Raw genomic sequence first — 17,294 nt, 5'->3', positions numbered from 1 at the left:
ACCAACTACACCACATTACCAACACGCGTTCGCATATTGATTCTCTAATAAACAAAAGTCTCCATCAAATATACTTCACTCGCCAAAAGAAATAATTTAATTGGTATCTTCGGGTGTCGAATATCTTGATTGTCGTCAAAATGTTTGGTGACAAAGAAAGGTTTGGATTGCAAATTAACCTGATTTTCACCACGCTTCCCATTTCATAAGGTTTTCACTTTCGTACTTTTGTCTTTCATTTTTGCAGGTGGTGGACTTCCCTGAGGATCTGCTCGAGCCACACGACTTGTGTGTTGACTTTATCTTGACACCGAGTGGGGTCATCCAGACCCACTGTGCTCGACCACGACCAAGTGGTATTGATTGGACCAAGGTTTGTAACCAAGGTGATGATGAACTGTATCACCAGGTTATCAGTGTTATTTTGCAAATTAGGTATTGATCCACAATGCTCTTGATCAATTTGAAGAACTTGTGATGCAGGACATAATTCCTATGCTCTGGTGTCAGCTGTTCTGATTTGGAATTTGGCCCGTGCAAGTTTATCTCGTGATTTTTTTTTCTTGCAGGTCGACGAAGCACAAATGCAAAGAATTCCTGTGTTGAAAAGTCTTTGGCATATTGAACGTAGAGCTGGCGCAAAATTAGACAAAGTACAGAGCTTGGCCTAACTTCAACTCATCAGGATAGCACAAGCTTGGTGTTGGCTTAATGATCAAGGGGGCTGGCTTGAAATCTTAGGGTCCTAAGTTTGAGCCCATCTCAGGTGGGTTGACTCGGCTTTTCATCCCTCCACGGTCGGCAAAATGAGTACCATCTTATTGGTAATGGGGGGGAATTGCATCAGCGGCACTGCCATGCTCCCAGAAAATGATGCAGCCACAGGATGCATACGAACCACCACCACCAGGATAGCCAATATCTAAATCTGAAACACGACAACAAATCAAAGCATAATCCAAGATGGCGGCAATGGGAGTGAACTTGTGGTTGTCTTCAATAAAGTAGACAATATGGTCAGTGGTGAACCCTTCAGAGAATAAGCTGTTTGTACACTTGAAGGATGATGGCCATTACTCACTCGACTACAGTGGTTTCCACGTGATTGTCAGCTTACCCCTCATCCCCCCTCAATAAATATAAAGCAAAACCAAAAAAGTGCATAATCCGTGTTCTCTCAACCCTAAGTTCTCATTACAGTTGAACAGTTGCTCATGAAACCATTCATAGTGCTGAGTCAGGAAGATTAAATTTAGCTGAAAAGATGATGATCTCAACGGTCCAATTAAATACTGTATCGGACCGGTCATCAAGAGATCACCACAGTATAGTTGTTTGCAGTGTTCATCTTTTTGACTCGGTTTGTAAAGATGTTTTATTCATCATGTTAAATACAATCCAGTCTCAGTTTAGTGATGGTTCTTTTGCTTGGTGTGGAAATGTTGCGAATTGAGATTTGAAAACTTCAATCGGCATAAGCAAGAGAAAACTTTTACAAATCAGAACTACAAAAAATGCATGAAAACAATGATTTAAAAATGCTGCTCAATGCAAGCTGTGCTGCGGAGAGTGGCTACATGACCATGGCTATTGAAGATCACAAAATATTGCTTCGTACAAACCTGAATGCCAAGTATTTTGGCCAAAGGACAGGTGGCCACATAATCAAGGTGTCTAATTAGCACATATCGGTCAAAGGTCAGAAGCCATAAATTGGTCGGCGTGACGTAGTTTGCAAAAGGGCTCCGAGGACACCCAAGGGTGCAACTTCAGCAAAATGTGAATTACTCAAAATTCATTTGATTTCCGCATTTAAAAAAATTACATTTCTTTGATTTGTTGCATCTACCCTCACCTTTCTTGGGTTTCTGATTGGGACAGCAGTGTTATGTATTGGCACTTATCGATGCACAAAGAGCGAGTTTCTTCCAACTGGACCATGCTGCCATCTCGTGCTCTCCAGTATGCGAAGAGCATTTTAATTACGCATTTAGTTTGGTGGTTTGTAAAGCAATTGTTATGTTCAGTGCAATAGAAGATAAAACTGTGCAACAGTTGTATGGATTTTCACCAGTGCAACAAAAGTTTCCAATCGTCTCCGGTTCCCACATTTCCTGAGTGAAGAACAGTTCGTGCGTGCCATCATGACGTCAACCCTCGGAGAATTGACGGTAGAGCGCTGCAAGGTGAGGATCAGCGAAGCGCGGGACAAATCCAACTCGAACGATCTCGGTGAAGCCTTCGGTTAACGCCGGTGCAACGTACTTGCTCCTGCGTTCCACGTAACAATCAGGGACATCGGGCAATACAGATGAAACATGTCGACCTTTATAAAAAGTACAAAATTATTATCAATTTGTTTGCACAATCACAAATATTGTAGCTTTCATTCCAAGTGCTCAAATATGTTTTTCACAAACAGTTAATGAAAGGGTAAAAAGAGGAGGAAAAGGACAGGAGGTTAATCATCTGTGTAGTAAAACCAAAAAACCTAGTAGGTAGGTAGGTGTTTGTCACCAACCATGATGTGTAGCATACTGAAAGACAGCACCACCCGGTGGTGGGCTGCAAAATGGGCATCAAGCTTTTCACAGGCTGTGGTGCATGTACTTCAGCACATCACCACAGTTACTGGTAAATCTTTTAATTGCCTGGAATTGCATTAGTTATCATCAGTTGCCACCAAGCATCCCATTCCCCACGCCTTTACCAGAAGTTAACCAAATTTTTTATCAGAACGTCAGTCTTAAAATTCCCTAAATCGATTTTTTTTTAAATGGAAGCATAATTTCCTGCATCCACCCCTTTTGTCCACCGGTGTTCCACCATCACCTCAGCTCATATCCCCTCCCACCCACTTCCCAAATAGGGTGGACCACCAATATTCGAGGTTTTCATTCCCATCTGCCCAATCTCTCCATCCACTTTACAGCTGCAGTTTCCAGACATTACAGGTTTAACAGAAACCTTCCTCTTATGTTAAATGTTAGCCTGGTGTTGGCTTAGCGGTTAGGGTGTTGGCTTAGCGGTTAGGGTGCCGGCTTGGGATCCTAGAATCCTGGGTTCGAATCCCGGTCGATCGCTGAATTAACGCCAGGGGGGTTGACTCAGCCTGTCATCCTTCCGAGGTTGGCAAATTGAGTACCAGCTTGCTGGGATGAATGATCCTGGTGTGTACCCCGATTTAGAATAGGTATACAGTATCCCTGTGCATCGTCAGAGCGTGACCAACGGTTGGTGTCAGGAAGGGCATCCGGCCATAAAAACATTGCCACAAACAGGGAACCATGATTGTCATGGGGCCCGCAAGGCTAACTCCCACTCTAGCGGGGAAAATGGCCTTAAAACGATCATTCATATTTTATATTCCACTAGATTACTAGAAGGACCGCTCCCTATGGGAGCTGCCAGGGGCATTATGTTGTTATCCTTATTCACACGTGTAATTCAAAATACCTCTCCAAACTATCTCTCGCTGCATAATTGAAAACACCTCAATGCACTGGAACATGTGAGGACAGGAATACTGTACTATAAAGGTGGGACTTGTAATACCTTCTCCCACCAGAAGAGGCACTACACGATACACATTTAAATAGGTAATTTGCATCCTTCCCTCAAAGACCACCGGTAATGATAAAAACTCCCCCATGCATTAATTGGGGTAATGCTGATCCTATGTAGCAAGTCTGTATGTAATCGGCCCAGAACTGTAGGAGAGGTGGTCGTGTGACAAACAAAGAAATGCACACAAACACAAATTTCTGAATTATAGTCAGGAGTCAGGATTCAGGATACACCTAAACTTCCTTAGTCATTAGTGTGAGGCTGGTGACAGTAAAAATAATCGTTTTACATGTCTATTTTTATATTAATAAATGATGCTGTGAAATTATTCGGCATCTTTTTGTCAAAAGTGACACTGGGAATAAAATCACATTAAGAAAGGGGAAGCTGCACAAGCCAAACACATCAATGATCGGCAACTTATGTAATCAAATATATTTTGATAAACTGCTGATGCCGACACATCATCACGCAAGTCAACACTCTGCCAAATGTGCCAATTACAATTACCTCTTAATATTTTTGCACAGAGGAGGCATAAACACCTAACATTGTTTGAAGACATGAAATTGGTAAACTCTTACAATTGTTATAATCATAAAAATGTGTATTTGTAATGTGCAGATATCCACCCTACAGGCTGGATACTCAAGGCGCTAACATAATTATGCATACGTATCATCATAAACATAATACAAAAGAACAACTAAAACAACATTCATCTCACATGAGGCACAAAATTAATGAATACCAAAATCAAGATATAACAAGAAAGAACAATCAGAGATTGCAAATCCTCACCAGGACGTGTTGGTGTGGTGTATTTTGTGGAGTGTTTATTAGCTGCTGTGTTTGTGTGGTTTATTGATTATGTTGCTTTATGTTCAATCCAATATGGCTGCCAAAACACGTGACCAATGACGTCATCAATTTAATTCTCCCATATCATTTTTGTGTAGATCATGCTCAGGAAAATTTCAAACTAATCAGATCAAGCGTTCTAATTGTCTAATTATGACATCATAATGAAGGCACTGATGACAGCATCATGAATATATGATCCACCCCGCGGTAACCCGGGTTGCCCCGTGATTTTTAATCATTTTACATAATTAATTAATCTATTTTAGGGGGAGTGTAACCCGGGTTCACGTGATAGGAAAATCCTTTGTGAAGATCGGATGAAGTTTCTTGTCATCTTGATCGGATGAAGTTTTGTACTTGTCGAATTATGATGTCATAATGGAGGCACCAATGACATCATCATTAACATATTTTATCCCCCAATGGAGAGTTCTTTACAATGAGCCATGTGTCAATTTTTTCTATTCAGCACTTTCGAAGATATAGATGTGCAAAGTTTTTCGGTTTTTCCAAGATGGCGGCCGAACCACGTGGCCGATGACGTCATTATCTTTCTTTTTTTCTCCACCAGTTTATGCCGTCATGCTCAAGAAATTGCATCTTGATTGGATGAAGTTTTGTACTTGTCGAATTATCAAATTATGACGTCATAATGGAGGCCTTGGGCCGAGAGAGTTAAGAATTGGGCACAGTCTATTCCAGGGCAAGACAAATATGTGTGTAAAGTTTGGCGATTCTACGTGCAACGGTGTAGACGTAGTGCTGCGCACACAGACAAACAGACAGACAGACAAACCAACCGATCAACATACTTGCCGGAATATTTTCCGGCAAGTAACAAACAGACCCAAATGCAATACCCTATTTTCTGGCGAGGGTATTAAGATGCAAGTTATGAAATGCATAAACCAACATAAAGTCAACAAAAAGAGAAAAAAAATCGAAAGAAAAATATAAAAGGCAATATGAAATATTGCAATTAAGAATATCAAATTAATAAAGTACAACATAATAGTTAAACCAAAACAATCAGTTGTGGGAGAGTAAAAGTAAGTTGCGGTTGTAAGAAATCAGTTGTTCTGCAAATCAAGTACAACAATGTAAATGATTGTATCACAGTTCAGATCGTATTACCAGGGCATGCATGGGATTGAAGCCATCACAATTGGTATATAGATATCACCAGCCTGATGGACTGCCTTTGGAAGTTGCAGGCTATGCCTCCCTCCCCACCCAGAAGTTTACTATGACTTTTTAACCAGAGGTGACATTAACTGCTCTGCCATTAATAGTTCATGAGTTATCTGTGGTACTCCCATCTAGTCTCTCTGTCACACCTCCACCCCCTCCCAAAACCTCCCTCTGCTATCTTCACCGTGACGTCTATCATCACCATGATTTCAAGCTTGCTCAGCCTGAAATAGTGGTGAAGGAGTCCCCCACTGCAGAGTGACCATGAAAGCACGCACATGTGTGAACAAGAAAAATGTGCTTGGAATGAAACATGTGGTGGCTTCCCACGCTGGATCGTGTTTGCTCCCTTTTCCCATCTGTCTCAGTATGTGAATAAGATTCAGTGCACTGTCATTGTGATGTTGCATGCTAGCCAAGTTGTGTGGCCTTCATGCTGAATAGCAGCCAAGGTGACAGAATACCATTCCATCACAAATTGCAATGCAATGTATGCAGACATTTCATTTCCCTCAATTACAGGCGACATTAACAAATAAAACGGCACTCAGTAGAGAGCATACCTCCGCCAGGTGAACAGTTTACGTTTTGTATCCTAGAGTAGACCAGAAAATCACAATACAGAATCACATTTAATCAAAGTCATCCGTCCACAACTTTTTGAGATATCCTGCTATGTATCGTTTTTGGCCCTATCTCCCAATGGTGAGGAATCACTGAAAAATTCTACTAGCCGGATCTGGACCCGGATCTTCACCAAATTCTAATAATTTCTTCCTTGTCACACATGCTACCTCTCTGCCAAATTTCGTCCAAATCCGTCAACAACTTTTTGAGATATCTTGTTCACAAACGAACAGACAGGGGTGAAAACATAACCTCCACTCACCTTTGGTGGTGGAGGTTAAAATGGTTTTAGGTCATCTCTTCTCGATTTTCCAAGAGATAACATTGTAGGATTGGTCATGATGTCCGATGTCTGTCTGTCTGTTCGTCCAGTCGTCCTTTAACTTTTTGCTATTTCAAACCTGAAATATTGAACGGCACCCTGGTGTTGGGCTAGCGGCTAGGGCGCCGGCTTAGGATCCTAGGATCCTGGGTTCGAATCTTGGTCGATCGCCGAATTAATGCCAGGGGGGTTGACTCAGCCTGTCATCCTTCCGAGGTCGGCTAATTGAGTACCAGTTCACTGGTAATTCCCTGCTTGTCGTTGAAGGCGGCAAAAAGGGTTGGCGTCAGGAAGGGCATCCGGCCGTAAAACATTGCTTCAAAAAGGGGACCAAAAAACAACAACTACCACGGTCCCCGAAAAGGCCAACCCCCGCTTTGCGGGGAAAAATGGCCTCTAAACGGTGGTACTCAGTGGAGAGCATACCTCCGCCTGGTTGGCCCTATCACTCAATGGTGATGAATCACTTAAAAATACCTACTAGCTGGATCCGGATCTTCACCAAAATCGAATCGATTCTTCCTTGTCACACACACAACCTGTCCAACAAGTTTTGTTCACGTGAGTTTTGTTCAACAAGTTTTGAGTTTTGTTTTTTTTGAGTGGAAAGTTGTAAGTTTTGTTTTTTAAGTTTTGAAGTTTTTTATGCGTTTTTTTTAATAGCTTTTTTAGTTTTATGTTTTTTGTAAAAGTTTTTTTTATGTTTTAAAGTTTTTTTTAAAGTTTTAAAGTTTTGTTTTTGAGTTCAACAAGTTTGAGTTTTGTTCAACAAGTATTGTTCACCTGTTTTTTCCAACAACCCAAATTCAGATCTTCACCAAAATTGAATTGATTCTTCCTCGTCACACACACAATCTGTCCAACAAGTTTTGTCCAAATCCATCCATAACTTTTTGAGATATCCCGCTATGCATCGTTTTTGGCCCTATCTCCCAATGGTGAAGAATCACTTTAAAAAAATTAAATTATTCTCATATCCGAATCCATATTCAGATCTTCACCAAAAACGAATCGAATCGTCCTTGTCAGACACTCAACCGGTCCACCAAGTTTCGTCCAAATCAGTCCACAACGTTTTGAGATATCCTGATATGTATAGTTTTTGGCCCGATCTCCCAATGGTGAAGAATCACTTTAAAATAATTCTCGTAGCAGAATCCGGATCTTCACCAAAATACAATCATTTCGTCCTTGTCACATACACTACATCTCTGCCAAATTTCTTCCGAATTCGTCCACAACTTTTTGAGATATTTTGTTCGGACAAACGGACAGGACAGACAGGGGTGAAAACATAACCTCCATCCACCTTTAGTGGCGGAGGTAATAAAGGAAAGAAAAAGGGCGTGAGAAAGTTCAGAATAACCAGAGATGATAAAAAGGCAAACCAAAGTAAAAAAAAGAAAGGTTAATCACATTCCTTTTCAACCTTTCAACCTTTTCAACAACTTTTCAAGTAAAAAAAAAAAAGAAAGGTTAATCACATTCTTTTTCAACCTAATGTTGAAAACATGGACATCCTGAACAAAAGCCTCAGGTGGTGCTTATTGGTCCTTACCTACTGCTGTTCATCACCATGATATTCACTGGCACATGCTCAGTTTCAGTCATCTCACGGAACTGTGATGGAAGACCAGACAAAGGAAAAGCAAGTTTAATGGCTTTGCAAATACAGTCTTAAGAAAACCAAAGAAACTCAGGGAGATCATGTGATCAATGTACATTTGTGTATGCCGGAACAACATTACATTCACATCCGTACATTCACTGCAACCGTCTTCACAAGTTATAGCACCAGGTAATAAGCTACAAAATGTTACTTCTTTCAGAAGATGAAAGCACAAGTATTTAAACCACAGTGGTAGAACAGAGAAACGCACAGAATGATTAATACTAACAATCATTCCACAGGAGCTTTTCAAGAAAGACTAAATACCAAAATGCAATTCAGGAAAGGGCGAGGCTGAAAATGAGAAACTAGAAAAAGTCAAGTGTCCATTTTTGATGAAACTCATTCTTCCAGGAACTTCGATTTTTGTCAACTTAAAAACAGAAGGGGTAGGGGTGTGCTGGGAAAGAGCAGAGATATCAGACATTCTACCTTTGAACAACGGAGTGGAAGCAGTGTCGATCATACTCTTTCATAAGTAATGGTACAAAGGAGTCACTCGATAAGAATTTGCTGCGAAGTCTTCAGAGACCCTAGTACCGGTCTCTGGTACTCAAAACAAAGAGATAGCTCAATTGGTTTAAGCCCCGAGTAGTTACAAAATGGTGGAGACGGGTTAAGAATTTGCACAGTTTTTTGGCATTTCGTGCAGAATACTCAGTTGGTGGAGACCGTAATACAAAAGAAAGAAAGAATAGAAGTGTACGCTGCTGTAAGTTGAGTTACTCTCACAATCGCCCGGAGATGTTCTAATTAGCTGATATCCCAATGAATGTGTCAAAGCCTATTTCAAAGATACCCGTCTTCATTTTGTTTTTTCACGTGACCATAGGGGCTTCTTTCAAACCCCGAGAAATTTTGTGTCAATGAACCCAAATGATTCATCATTAGTCATCAGTCTCAACTCGGAGTAAAGTAAATTATCGTCCAACGTGGAGGTTAGACACGTGGAAAACAGCGCATTCGGCAAAATTGTGTTGCGCAAGCTTAAGACCTGAAGAGATAAATGGGGATAGGGGAACGCGGCCACGCAACATAATAGAAGGATAAATCTAGTCTACTTTTGGTAATAAAAATATCAGAAGGAATACCTACACGTACTGCACACGTTTTCAGAATGGGGGATCATCGTCGCTAGTGGGCATTTCACGGCACGAAAAGCTTTTTTTTCTTTTTCTTTTTTGTATGCAGAATCGAGGCTCGTGAAAGAGCTAACATTTATCACACAAACAAATCAAACAGACAAACAAAGTATATAAAAAGGGGAGCGGTAGACAAGATGGGGAGAGAAGGGGAAGCACACAAATACAACATTTGAGAGCAGGGACATCGGGAGATGTGTGGGAGGGAGAGGGCTTTGGGGGAGGAGGCGTGGGAAGGGGAGGGGGCGGGGTGGGAGAAGTATAAAACACAAGGACGCCAAGGACTTCCAGGAAAGAAGTCGGTATTTCAAAAAAGTGGAATTGGGGTGAAATTAGCGGGGGTAGAAAAGATCAAGGTTTTGGATGGGGGAAGATAAGAGATGGTGGTGAACAGCTGTTTTAAAGACCTGGAGGGAGGAGTGGGATTGAAGAGTTTGCAGAGTTTGCATTTGATTGAAGAGAAAACTTTAAGTTTGATTTAAAGTGGCCGGACAAATTTCCACAAAAAATAGGGGCAAGAAGAACCCATGTGCTAACTTCTGCTCCATGGAGATGTTTGTCCTGTTACCTGTTTTCAGTAGAAAAGCCCTGTTTCATCAGCATTGAATACCAGTTCAGGAGCAAAGCCTTTTTCTGTTATAAACCTCCAGGAAGTTGGGCTTGAACGAATGGTGAGTATGGACTCGTTCACATGATACTCATGGCCGACCTACGCTACACTTATCCCGCCACGCAACCTGTCTAAAATCACGATTTTCTCTGTGAATTTCATAACCTTACAGGATTTCTTCACTCCACTACCACTTGGAGAGGCTTGATGTTTCCGTTCCATACTGTATTTAAGGGTACAGTATGGGGCTAAATAACGTAGAGTTAAAGAAATCTACTGGGCACAACTCACTTGACCATGGCGCTGTGCCGACTGAAAACAGCGTGGGTGGTAGAAGATGGCAGGAGACGTCTCCTCTGCCCATGACGTGGTGACAGCTCCTCTTTTACACCCGCGCATTATCAAGTTTTATATGGGTCTGGGAAACGAGCATCACATTTATTCCCATGTGTACAAATGAATCCACGTTGTGAAACCCAAGTTGGAAAAGGGTTTGCTGTATTGAAATCTCAGTTGTCTCTGTGTCCGTCTGTGTCCGTCTGTCTCTGTCTCTGTCTCTCTCTCTCTCTCTCTCTCTCTCTCTCTCTCTCTCTCTCTATCTATCTATCTATCTATCTATCTATCTATCTATCTACCTATCTATCTCTCTCTCTCTCTCATTTGCAGAATCACCAACATAAGAAATAGTTTCCAAGCACAAATTATTTAATCTGACATAATGTGGTCAGAACCACACAAAACAAATATAAAGAAGACACATTAGTAAACAGAAGCATCCAATCAACGAATGTCACGTGGACAAGGGCTCAGGTCTGAAGTTTTGACCACAGAGTGGTCTTCAACCTGGACTTTGAAGCCAAGTGCACACAATTTGACAGGAATTCTGTATGACCAACTCACTCGATTGTTGTGCTTGCAGTGTTCAAATGATGCAGTGAACAGGAAACAGCGACAAGGGACGTTGGCCTCTTGAGCACAGTCCACATATCTACACGGACACAGCACAGTCCACCTGTCATTTTAACACTGCACATTCTTTTATCAAAATAAGAAAACGTAAATTACGAAACTAAAGTTTGAAGGAATGGCAATCAGAGGTTTGGGAAACGAGCTGGTCAAATGTGTGTGGATGAAAACTGTCCTTTTAAATTTAATATTATATGAAAAGTGCCCCACCAGTCGCTTCGCTGATGGGTTTAATCAAAAGACAGCATGTTGTACTTGACAAAAATATTGCATGTGTATCTGTGAGTGTCAATGAGGATGTAAAATAAAGTAAAACGTGAAAAAAAGGATCTTTTATAACAAGCAATTGTTGTTGTGCTCCTTCCATGCACTTTTATACATTTTTCTATTACTTCGAGAAGTATTACGAAATACTAGTGGGGTCACCCGTGGGAATCCCACGGGCATGGACGTGTGTGACATTTCGACATATTGAGTTAGATGCTGCACCTGCACATGCAGTTTCACAATAACACACACACACACACACACACCTACACACACACACACACACACACACACACACACACACACACCTCGTTTTTTCATTTCTGTATCTCACAATTCGGTCTCTCTCTTATTCACACACCCACACAAACACACACACACACACACACACACACACACACACACACACACACACACACACACACGTACACCGACACACATACACACACACACGCAAACACACATACACATCCACACACACACGCACGCACACGTACACACACACATGTACACCGACACATGCATATACACATACACACATATACACATACACATATGTATACACACACATGCACACACATACACATATACACACACAGACACATACACATATACACACACACAGACATGCATACACATACACACATATACATACATACACACATGTACACACACATGTACACCCACACACATATATATACACATACAGACACACATATATACAAATACAGACACACACATATATACACATACACACATATATACACACACATACACACGTGTACACACACATGTACACCGACACACATGCACACACATACACATATGCACATACACATATATATACACATACACACATGTACACCCACACACACACATACACACACACACACATACACAAACACACACATACATACACACATACACACACACACACACACACACACACACACACACACACACATATACACATACAGACACACATATATACACACACATACACGCACACACACACGTACAGACAAATGTACATCAACACACATGCACGCACATACACACATACACATATATATATATATATATACACGCACACACACACACACAGACATATATATACACATATATGCACACACACACACACACACACACACACACACACACACACACACACACACATATATGCACGCGTGTGCACACGCACACACACACTCACACACACGTCCCACATGTATATATCCCACATTCCACATGTATATACATGTTTAAAGTGTACGTGCCCTTCCCCCCTCCCCCGCCCGGCAACGCTGAGTACTTCTGCTAGTAACTAATGAAATAAAAACGAAGAAATATCTCTGGGTAATTTCCTGAAACTCGGTGAAATTCGCTGAAATTCGCTGAAATTCGCTCGGTGTATCGGTGAAATATTTTATTTGGGCGGTGTATAATTGCTTCGAACGAAATATCTCTAAGCAATTTCCCGTCTGTGTTTCATGTCCATGCACACGTGAAATGGAGTTTGTTTTTGCACACGTGAAATGAACATGTGAACCTTTACTTCCGGATAATAATGTTGAATGAAATAAAAACGAAGAAATATAGTGGGGTCACCCGTGGGAATCCCACGGGCATGGACGTGTGTGACATTTCGACATATTGAGTTAGATGCTGCACGTTCATTTTTACAAAATGGTTACTGGCAAGTCATCAGATCCAGAAATGGTGTAATGAACACAATTTATTTATTTCACATAATATGTGACCCCTCACTCCTCTCCACCTGACACTCTCCTCTCTCCACCTAGCACTCCTCTCCTCTCCAATCCCTCACCTCTCCAATCCCTCACACTCCTCTCCAATCCCCCACTCGCCTCTCCAATCGCTCCTCACTCGCCTCTCCAATCGCTCCTCACTCGCCTCTCCAATCGCTCCTCACTCGCCTCTCCAATCGCTCCTCACTCGCCTCTCCAATCGCTCCTCACTCGCCTCTCCAATCGCTCCTCAGTCGCCTCTCCAATCGCTCCTCACTCGCCTCTCCAATCGGCTTTCCCCGTCTCGTTTCTCTCGTTTTTCTCCCGTCTCGTTCTTTTTCTTGCTCCAAATCGGCCCGTCTCGCCCGTCGGAATCGGAAATCGGGCCGTCTTGCTTTCTTGCTTGCGCGTAAATAAATTGTGTTCATTACACCATTTCTGGATCTGATGACTTGCCAGTAACCATTTTGTAAAAATGAATGTGCAGCATCTAACTCAATATGTCGAAATGTCACACACATCCATGCCCGTGGGATTCCCACGGGTGACCCCGCAAGTTTGCATTGACGTTTGTCGATGGACTCGTTCGCCCGTCTCATTCGCTTTCTTGCTGCATCCTGTTCATGTCTGCGTTCTCCATCGGTCGTCTCATTCATTTTGGAAATATAAGTTTCCACGCAGTGCATGAATTGTCGCGATTATCATGAGGAAGTGTCTCGTAATCATCAAATGATAAATGGCAAGTAAATTATATTGTGGAAAATTAAAGATTTCAAATAAACCTATTTAAAGTGTATGCGCACATAACTAATAAAAAAAACGAAGAAATATCTCTCGGTAATTTCCTGAAACATATTTTACTTCCGGCTAATAATGTTGAATGAAATAAAAACGAAGAAATATATGTCGGCATCATTGTTGACGTTTTTGTGACGACTGTCATCAAACGAAAAAGTAATATATCTTAACGGAAAAGCAAAAGCGAATTTTTAATATATATCGACACGTTGCCGTCGGTGTCATGCTGGGCGGTGTATGATACACCATGACGCAATTTTTAAAAATATATCTCTGCATTTTCCCGCGTGTGTGGAATGTTCTCAATTATTGCTGACACCGAGTCTAAAACCATCGATAAAAATGAAATCATATGGCGAGTTAGATTGGAGGTAAAGGCGTGAGAGAGACTCAATGGCCTTGAAGTTACAGGCGTTTGAGAATTCATTTCGTTCTATAAACGGCAACTTTCATTGGATTTTCTTCCCGTTTTTTTTCAACCGAGTCTAAAACGATGTTAGCGACTGTGAAAAATGAAATGATATATCGAATTTGATTTGAAATATAGCTGGGAGAGAGAGCAAGACACCACGGGCCTACAAACAGGCCTCAAAGCTATGCGAGTTAATAAAATGGTGGATATTTGTTTATAATTATATGAAGCCACTCCCAGAATGGGTGGAGCTATGAGTGGAGCTACTCTGCAAACCGAGTAAGCCACACCCCGGACAGACACCCAACAGACAGACAGACAGACAGAATCATCTACGGCTATTATAATATAGATAATATTGTGTGCTCCTCCTGTGTCTTTGAAGAGGGTTCCTGCTGCCGTAGAATAATAAATTTTACCGTTGGAACCGCAACATTAAAGCTCGAGGTCCTGCTTCTTCTTCCACAATCCCGGAAACGGGCTTTTCACACAGGCAAGTTTGTGATTAAAGGAAGAATTTTTTGTTCCAAGTAAATTGATTACAGTTAAACCTCACCATCCCCATGATCATGGTCTGCAACCGCTCCACACACACCCAAACACGTTAATGGAAGATTGCACGGTCATGTCTTCACCAAGGCAAGAGCACAACATAATAGATGTGAGGGATCAGTGGTTGCCTGGGAAATTGATTGGCCATTTCCGTGCCATAAGGGCCTATTCAAGCAGCACTGACAGGGGCTACCCATCAACAACAACTTCATCAAAATACTGTACTGAACTAAGTATAAAAGCATTATTACCTCGAGGTTATGGTTTTTTTTACCCCTGGTCTGTGTGTTTGTTTATCTGTCTGTTTGTGAACAGGATATCTCAAAAAGTTGTAGACGACTTCGGGCTAAACTTGGTGGACATTTTGGGTATGCGACAAGGAAGAACGCATTCAATGTTGGTGAAAATTTGAATGCAAATCCAGATCAGACAATTTAAAAAAAAGAGTTTATTCACCATTGACTGATAGGGCTAAAACCGATATACAGCACAAAACTAGGCGTATGAGTTGGTTAGGTGGCAAGAACAAGCCGATTCGGTTTTGGTTCAGGTCCGAATCCAGATCTGGCCTATCGGTGGGATACAAAATGTAAAGTTTTCAGCATGGCGGTGGTATGCTCTCTACCGAGTGCTGTTCTAGTTGATGGTAAATGTTATTTATTTTATCTTGTTTTACTAAATTGTTCTTATCTTTCAATTAAATGTCTTACTTTTTAATTAATTAATGACTTTTGGAATTAAATTTTGGGGGGCCGGAACGTAACTCATTGACTCACATGTAATAAACTGCTCGCCATTCATGATTTCACCGTTTGTGGAGGTTTACAGGAGCATAACCCCCATGGACGGCGACGTCTTGCTGTATTACCTTTCCAAAAGGTACCATTTCTATTATTTTACGACAGCAGAAACCCTTTAGAATAAAGTGTTACAGATGGAGGAGCTCAGCTCCTTTTACATGTAGACGAGCCTATAAATGACTTACCTTTTCCGTGACTCCAGCTCAAGGTTTGTATTGTCAATCACAACGCTACGGTCCTTGTGCAGGTAGTCAATGCAAGCTGACACACACTTTTGCCAGCTACCCAGAGTGTCCTAAACGCACGTACACATAAGCACATATATGAATGTAGCTTTGCTTTCCTTGTCCAAAAATACCTTTGCCACAGATGTACAGTACTGACATTTCCAAACCTCCAAAGACAAAGAGAAAATAAGTTGAATAATTTTTGCAAATGGCAGTCAGAATTGGTATAAATGGGAAAGTTATGTCAGGGGTGGGGAGAAGGGCCAAAGAAAGGTTGGTATGGGAGTGGTGGAAGAGTGGGGAGAAAATGGAAAGCAGTTTGAGGAGAAAGAAGAAAGGGGAAGGGTATTTTCAATGGGCAGTGATATAGAGAGCATAACTAGTTGGAGGGAGGGGAGTTCACATTTCCACCACTAGCAACGGTACCCGCCCTATGGGCGGGGCTTCAATTGGGAAGCCCAAATGAAAAGGCAAAATATCAGAAATTGAAGGTTTTTAAAATTTTAAACGATTCATATAAACATCCGTTGAATCATATCACACGCAAATCATCAAAATCTAAACAGTATCTTTAGAATTTCAATAAAAGCCACATCACTGTTCATATCGGTGAATATTATTCCATCGTGTTTCAAATCGTGATCGATACACTATGATCGTGAATCGTGATCGATAATCGTGTTCACAATCGCTATGGCGTATGTACTCCCGATACGTGTACCAAATTCCCGATACGTGTAACTGTACCAAATCAACAGTTAAAAGGATTTTGAGCCGATAGCTGTTACGGCCTTGGCAAGATTGATGGAGACAGCGATCTGTTAGCGATCGATGGAGACATGTTGCTTTCCCGGGTGCCGCACAAACGGCTGCACCGATCGCGCGGCACCCGGGAAAACAACATCGTCACAATGAGAACAATGAATGTTATGCGAACGCGAATGTTATGCGGGAGTCCAAACCTGAGAATGCTGGAGTCTAAAGCTGAAATTGGGAAAACTAAATAGCCTATTTTACTCCTGGAGATCCCAGGATTATCCACCCAAAATATCTTTGTGATCGGTTCAGCAGTTTTTACGGTACCTTTTAACAGACACAGACAGACAGATGGACGGACATTTGGTGAATTATAGTAAGATGTATGTGTACCTAATAAACATATGGCTCCTTTTTCTTCATGATACAAATCTTTGTTATTTATGGAGAAAATTGTGTGGAATCACAGCATTCGTGGATGCATTCACATTGGATATCTATCCAAAAAGAACATAACAACCTGAACTCACTTTCCTTTGAACATACAAATGTGTTTCTTTTGAGAGTCGATAGGGTTGACGTTGTGTTAGATATGTGGGTTTTAGAAGAGAGCAATAGAACTCTGAGGCCAATCATAATAGAGCACTTTATTACTAACCCAGGCTTTCATTTTCTTCGAAGCGGGGAGGGGCATGTGGGGGGTGTGGGTCGGGCCAAGGCATACATGATGGATGCAAGGGGGAAGGAAAGGTTAGGCCGAGGGTTGCATATGTACG

General features: G+C 41.5%; 2 protein-coding genes across 9 annotated transcripts in view; one reads left to right on the top strand and one right to left on the bottom strand.

The window, feature by feature from the left end:
* MTHFSD (methenyltetrahydrofolate synthetase domain containing) overlaps positions 1-2,133 on the top strand; it is a 44,083-nt gene extending 41,950 nt beyond the window's left edge. For all 3 annotated transcript variants that reach the window (XM_068129156.2, XM_068129154.2, XM_068129157.2), the window contains 2 exons: positions 248-373; positions 570-2,133. In XM_068129156.2, coding sequence (XP_067985257.2) covers positions 248-373; positions 570-671 — 228 coding nt within the window. In that variant the 3' untranslated portion in view covers positions 672-2,133. The remainder of the gene's footprint in view (positions 1-247; positions 374-569) is intronic.
* Positions 1,358-17,294, bottom strand: part of PNKP (polynucleotide kinase 3'-phosphatase) — a 166,229-nt gene continuing 150,292 nt past the window's right edge. For all 6 annotated transcript variants that reach the window (XM_078784345.1, XM_068129150.2, XM_068129152.2 and 3 more), the window contains 4 exons: positions 15,721-15,830; positions 10,893-10,980; positions 8,130-8,191; positions 1,358-2,271 (listed from right to left, as the gene is read on the bottom strand). In XM_078784345.1, coding sequence (XP_078640471.1) covers positions 2,151-2,271; positions 8,130-8,191; positions 10,893-10,980; positions 15,721-15,830 — 381 coding nt within the window. In that variant the 3' untranslated portion in view covers positions 1,358-2,150. The remainder of the gene's footprint in view (positions 2,272-8,129; positions 8,192-10,892; positions 10,981-15,720; positions 15,831-17,294) is intronic.

Source organism: Myxine glutinosa, chromosome 9, assembly GCF_964187855.1.
Source record: "Myxine glutinosa chromosome 9, kmMyxGlut1.1, whole genome shotgun sequence".
NCBI lineage: Eukaryota > Metazoa > Chordata > Myxini > Myxiniformes > Myxinidae > Myxine > Myxine glutinosa.
The sequence above is the reverse complement of the archived record's forward strand: the minus strand, read 5'-3'. Positions and strand labels throughout refer to the sequence as shown.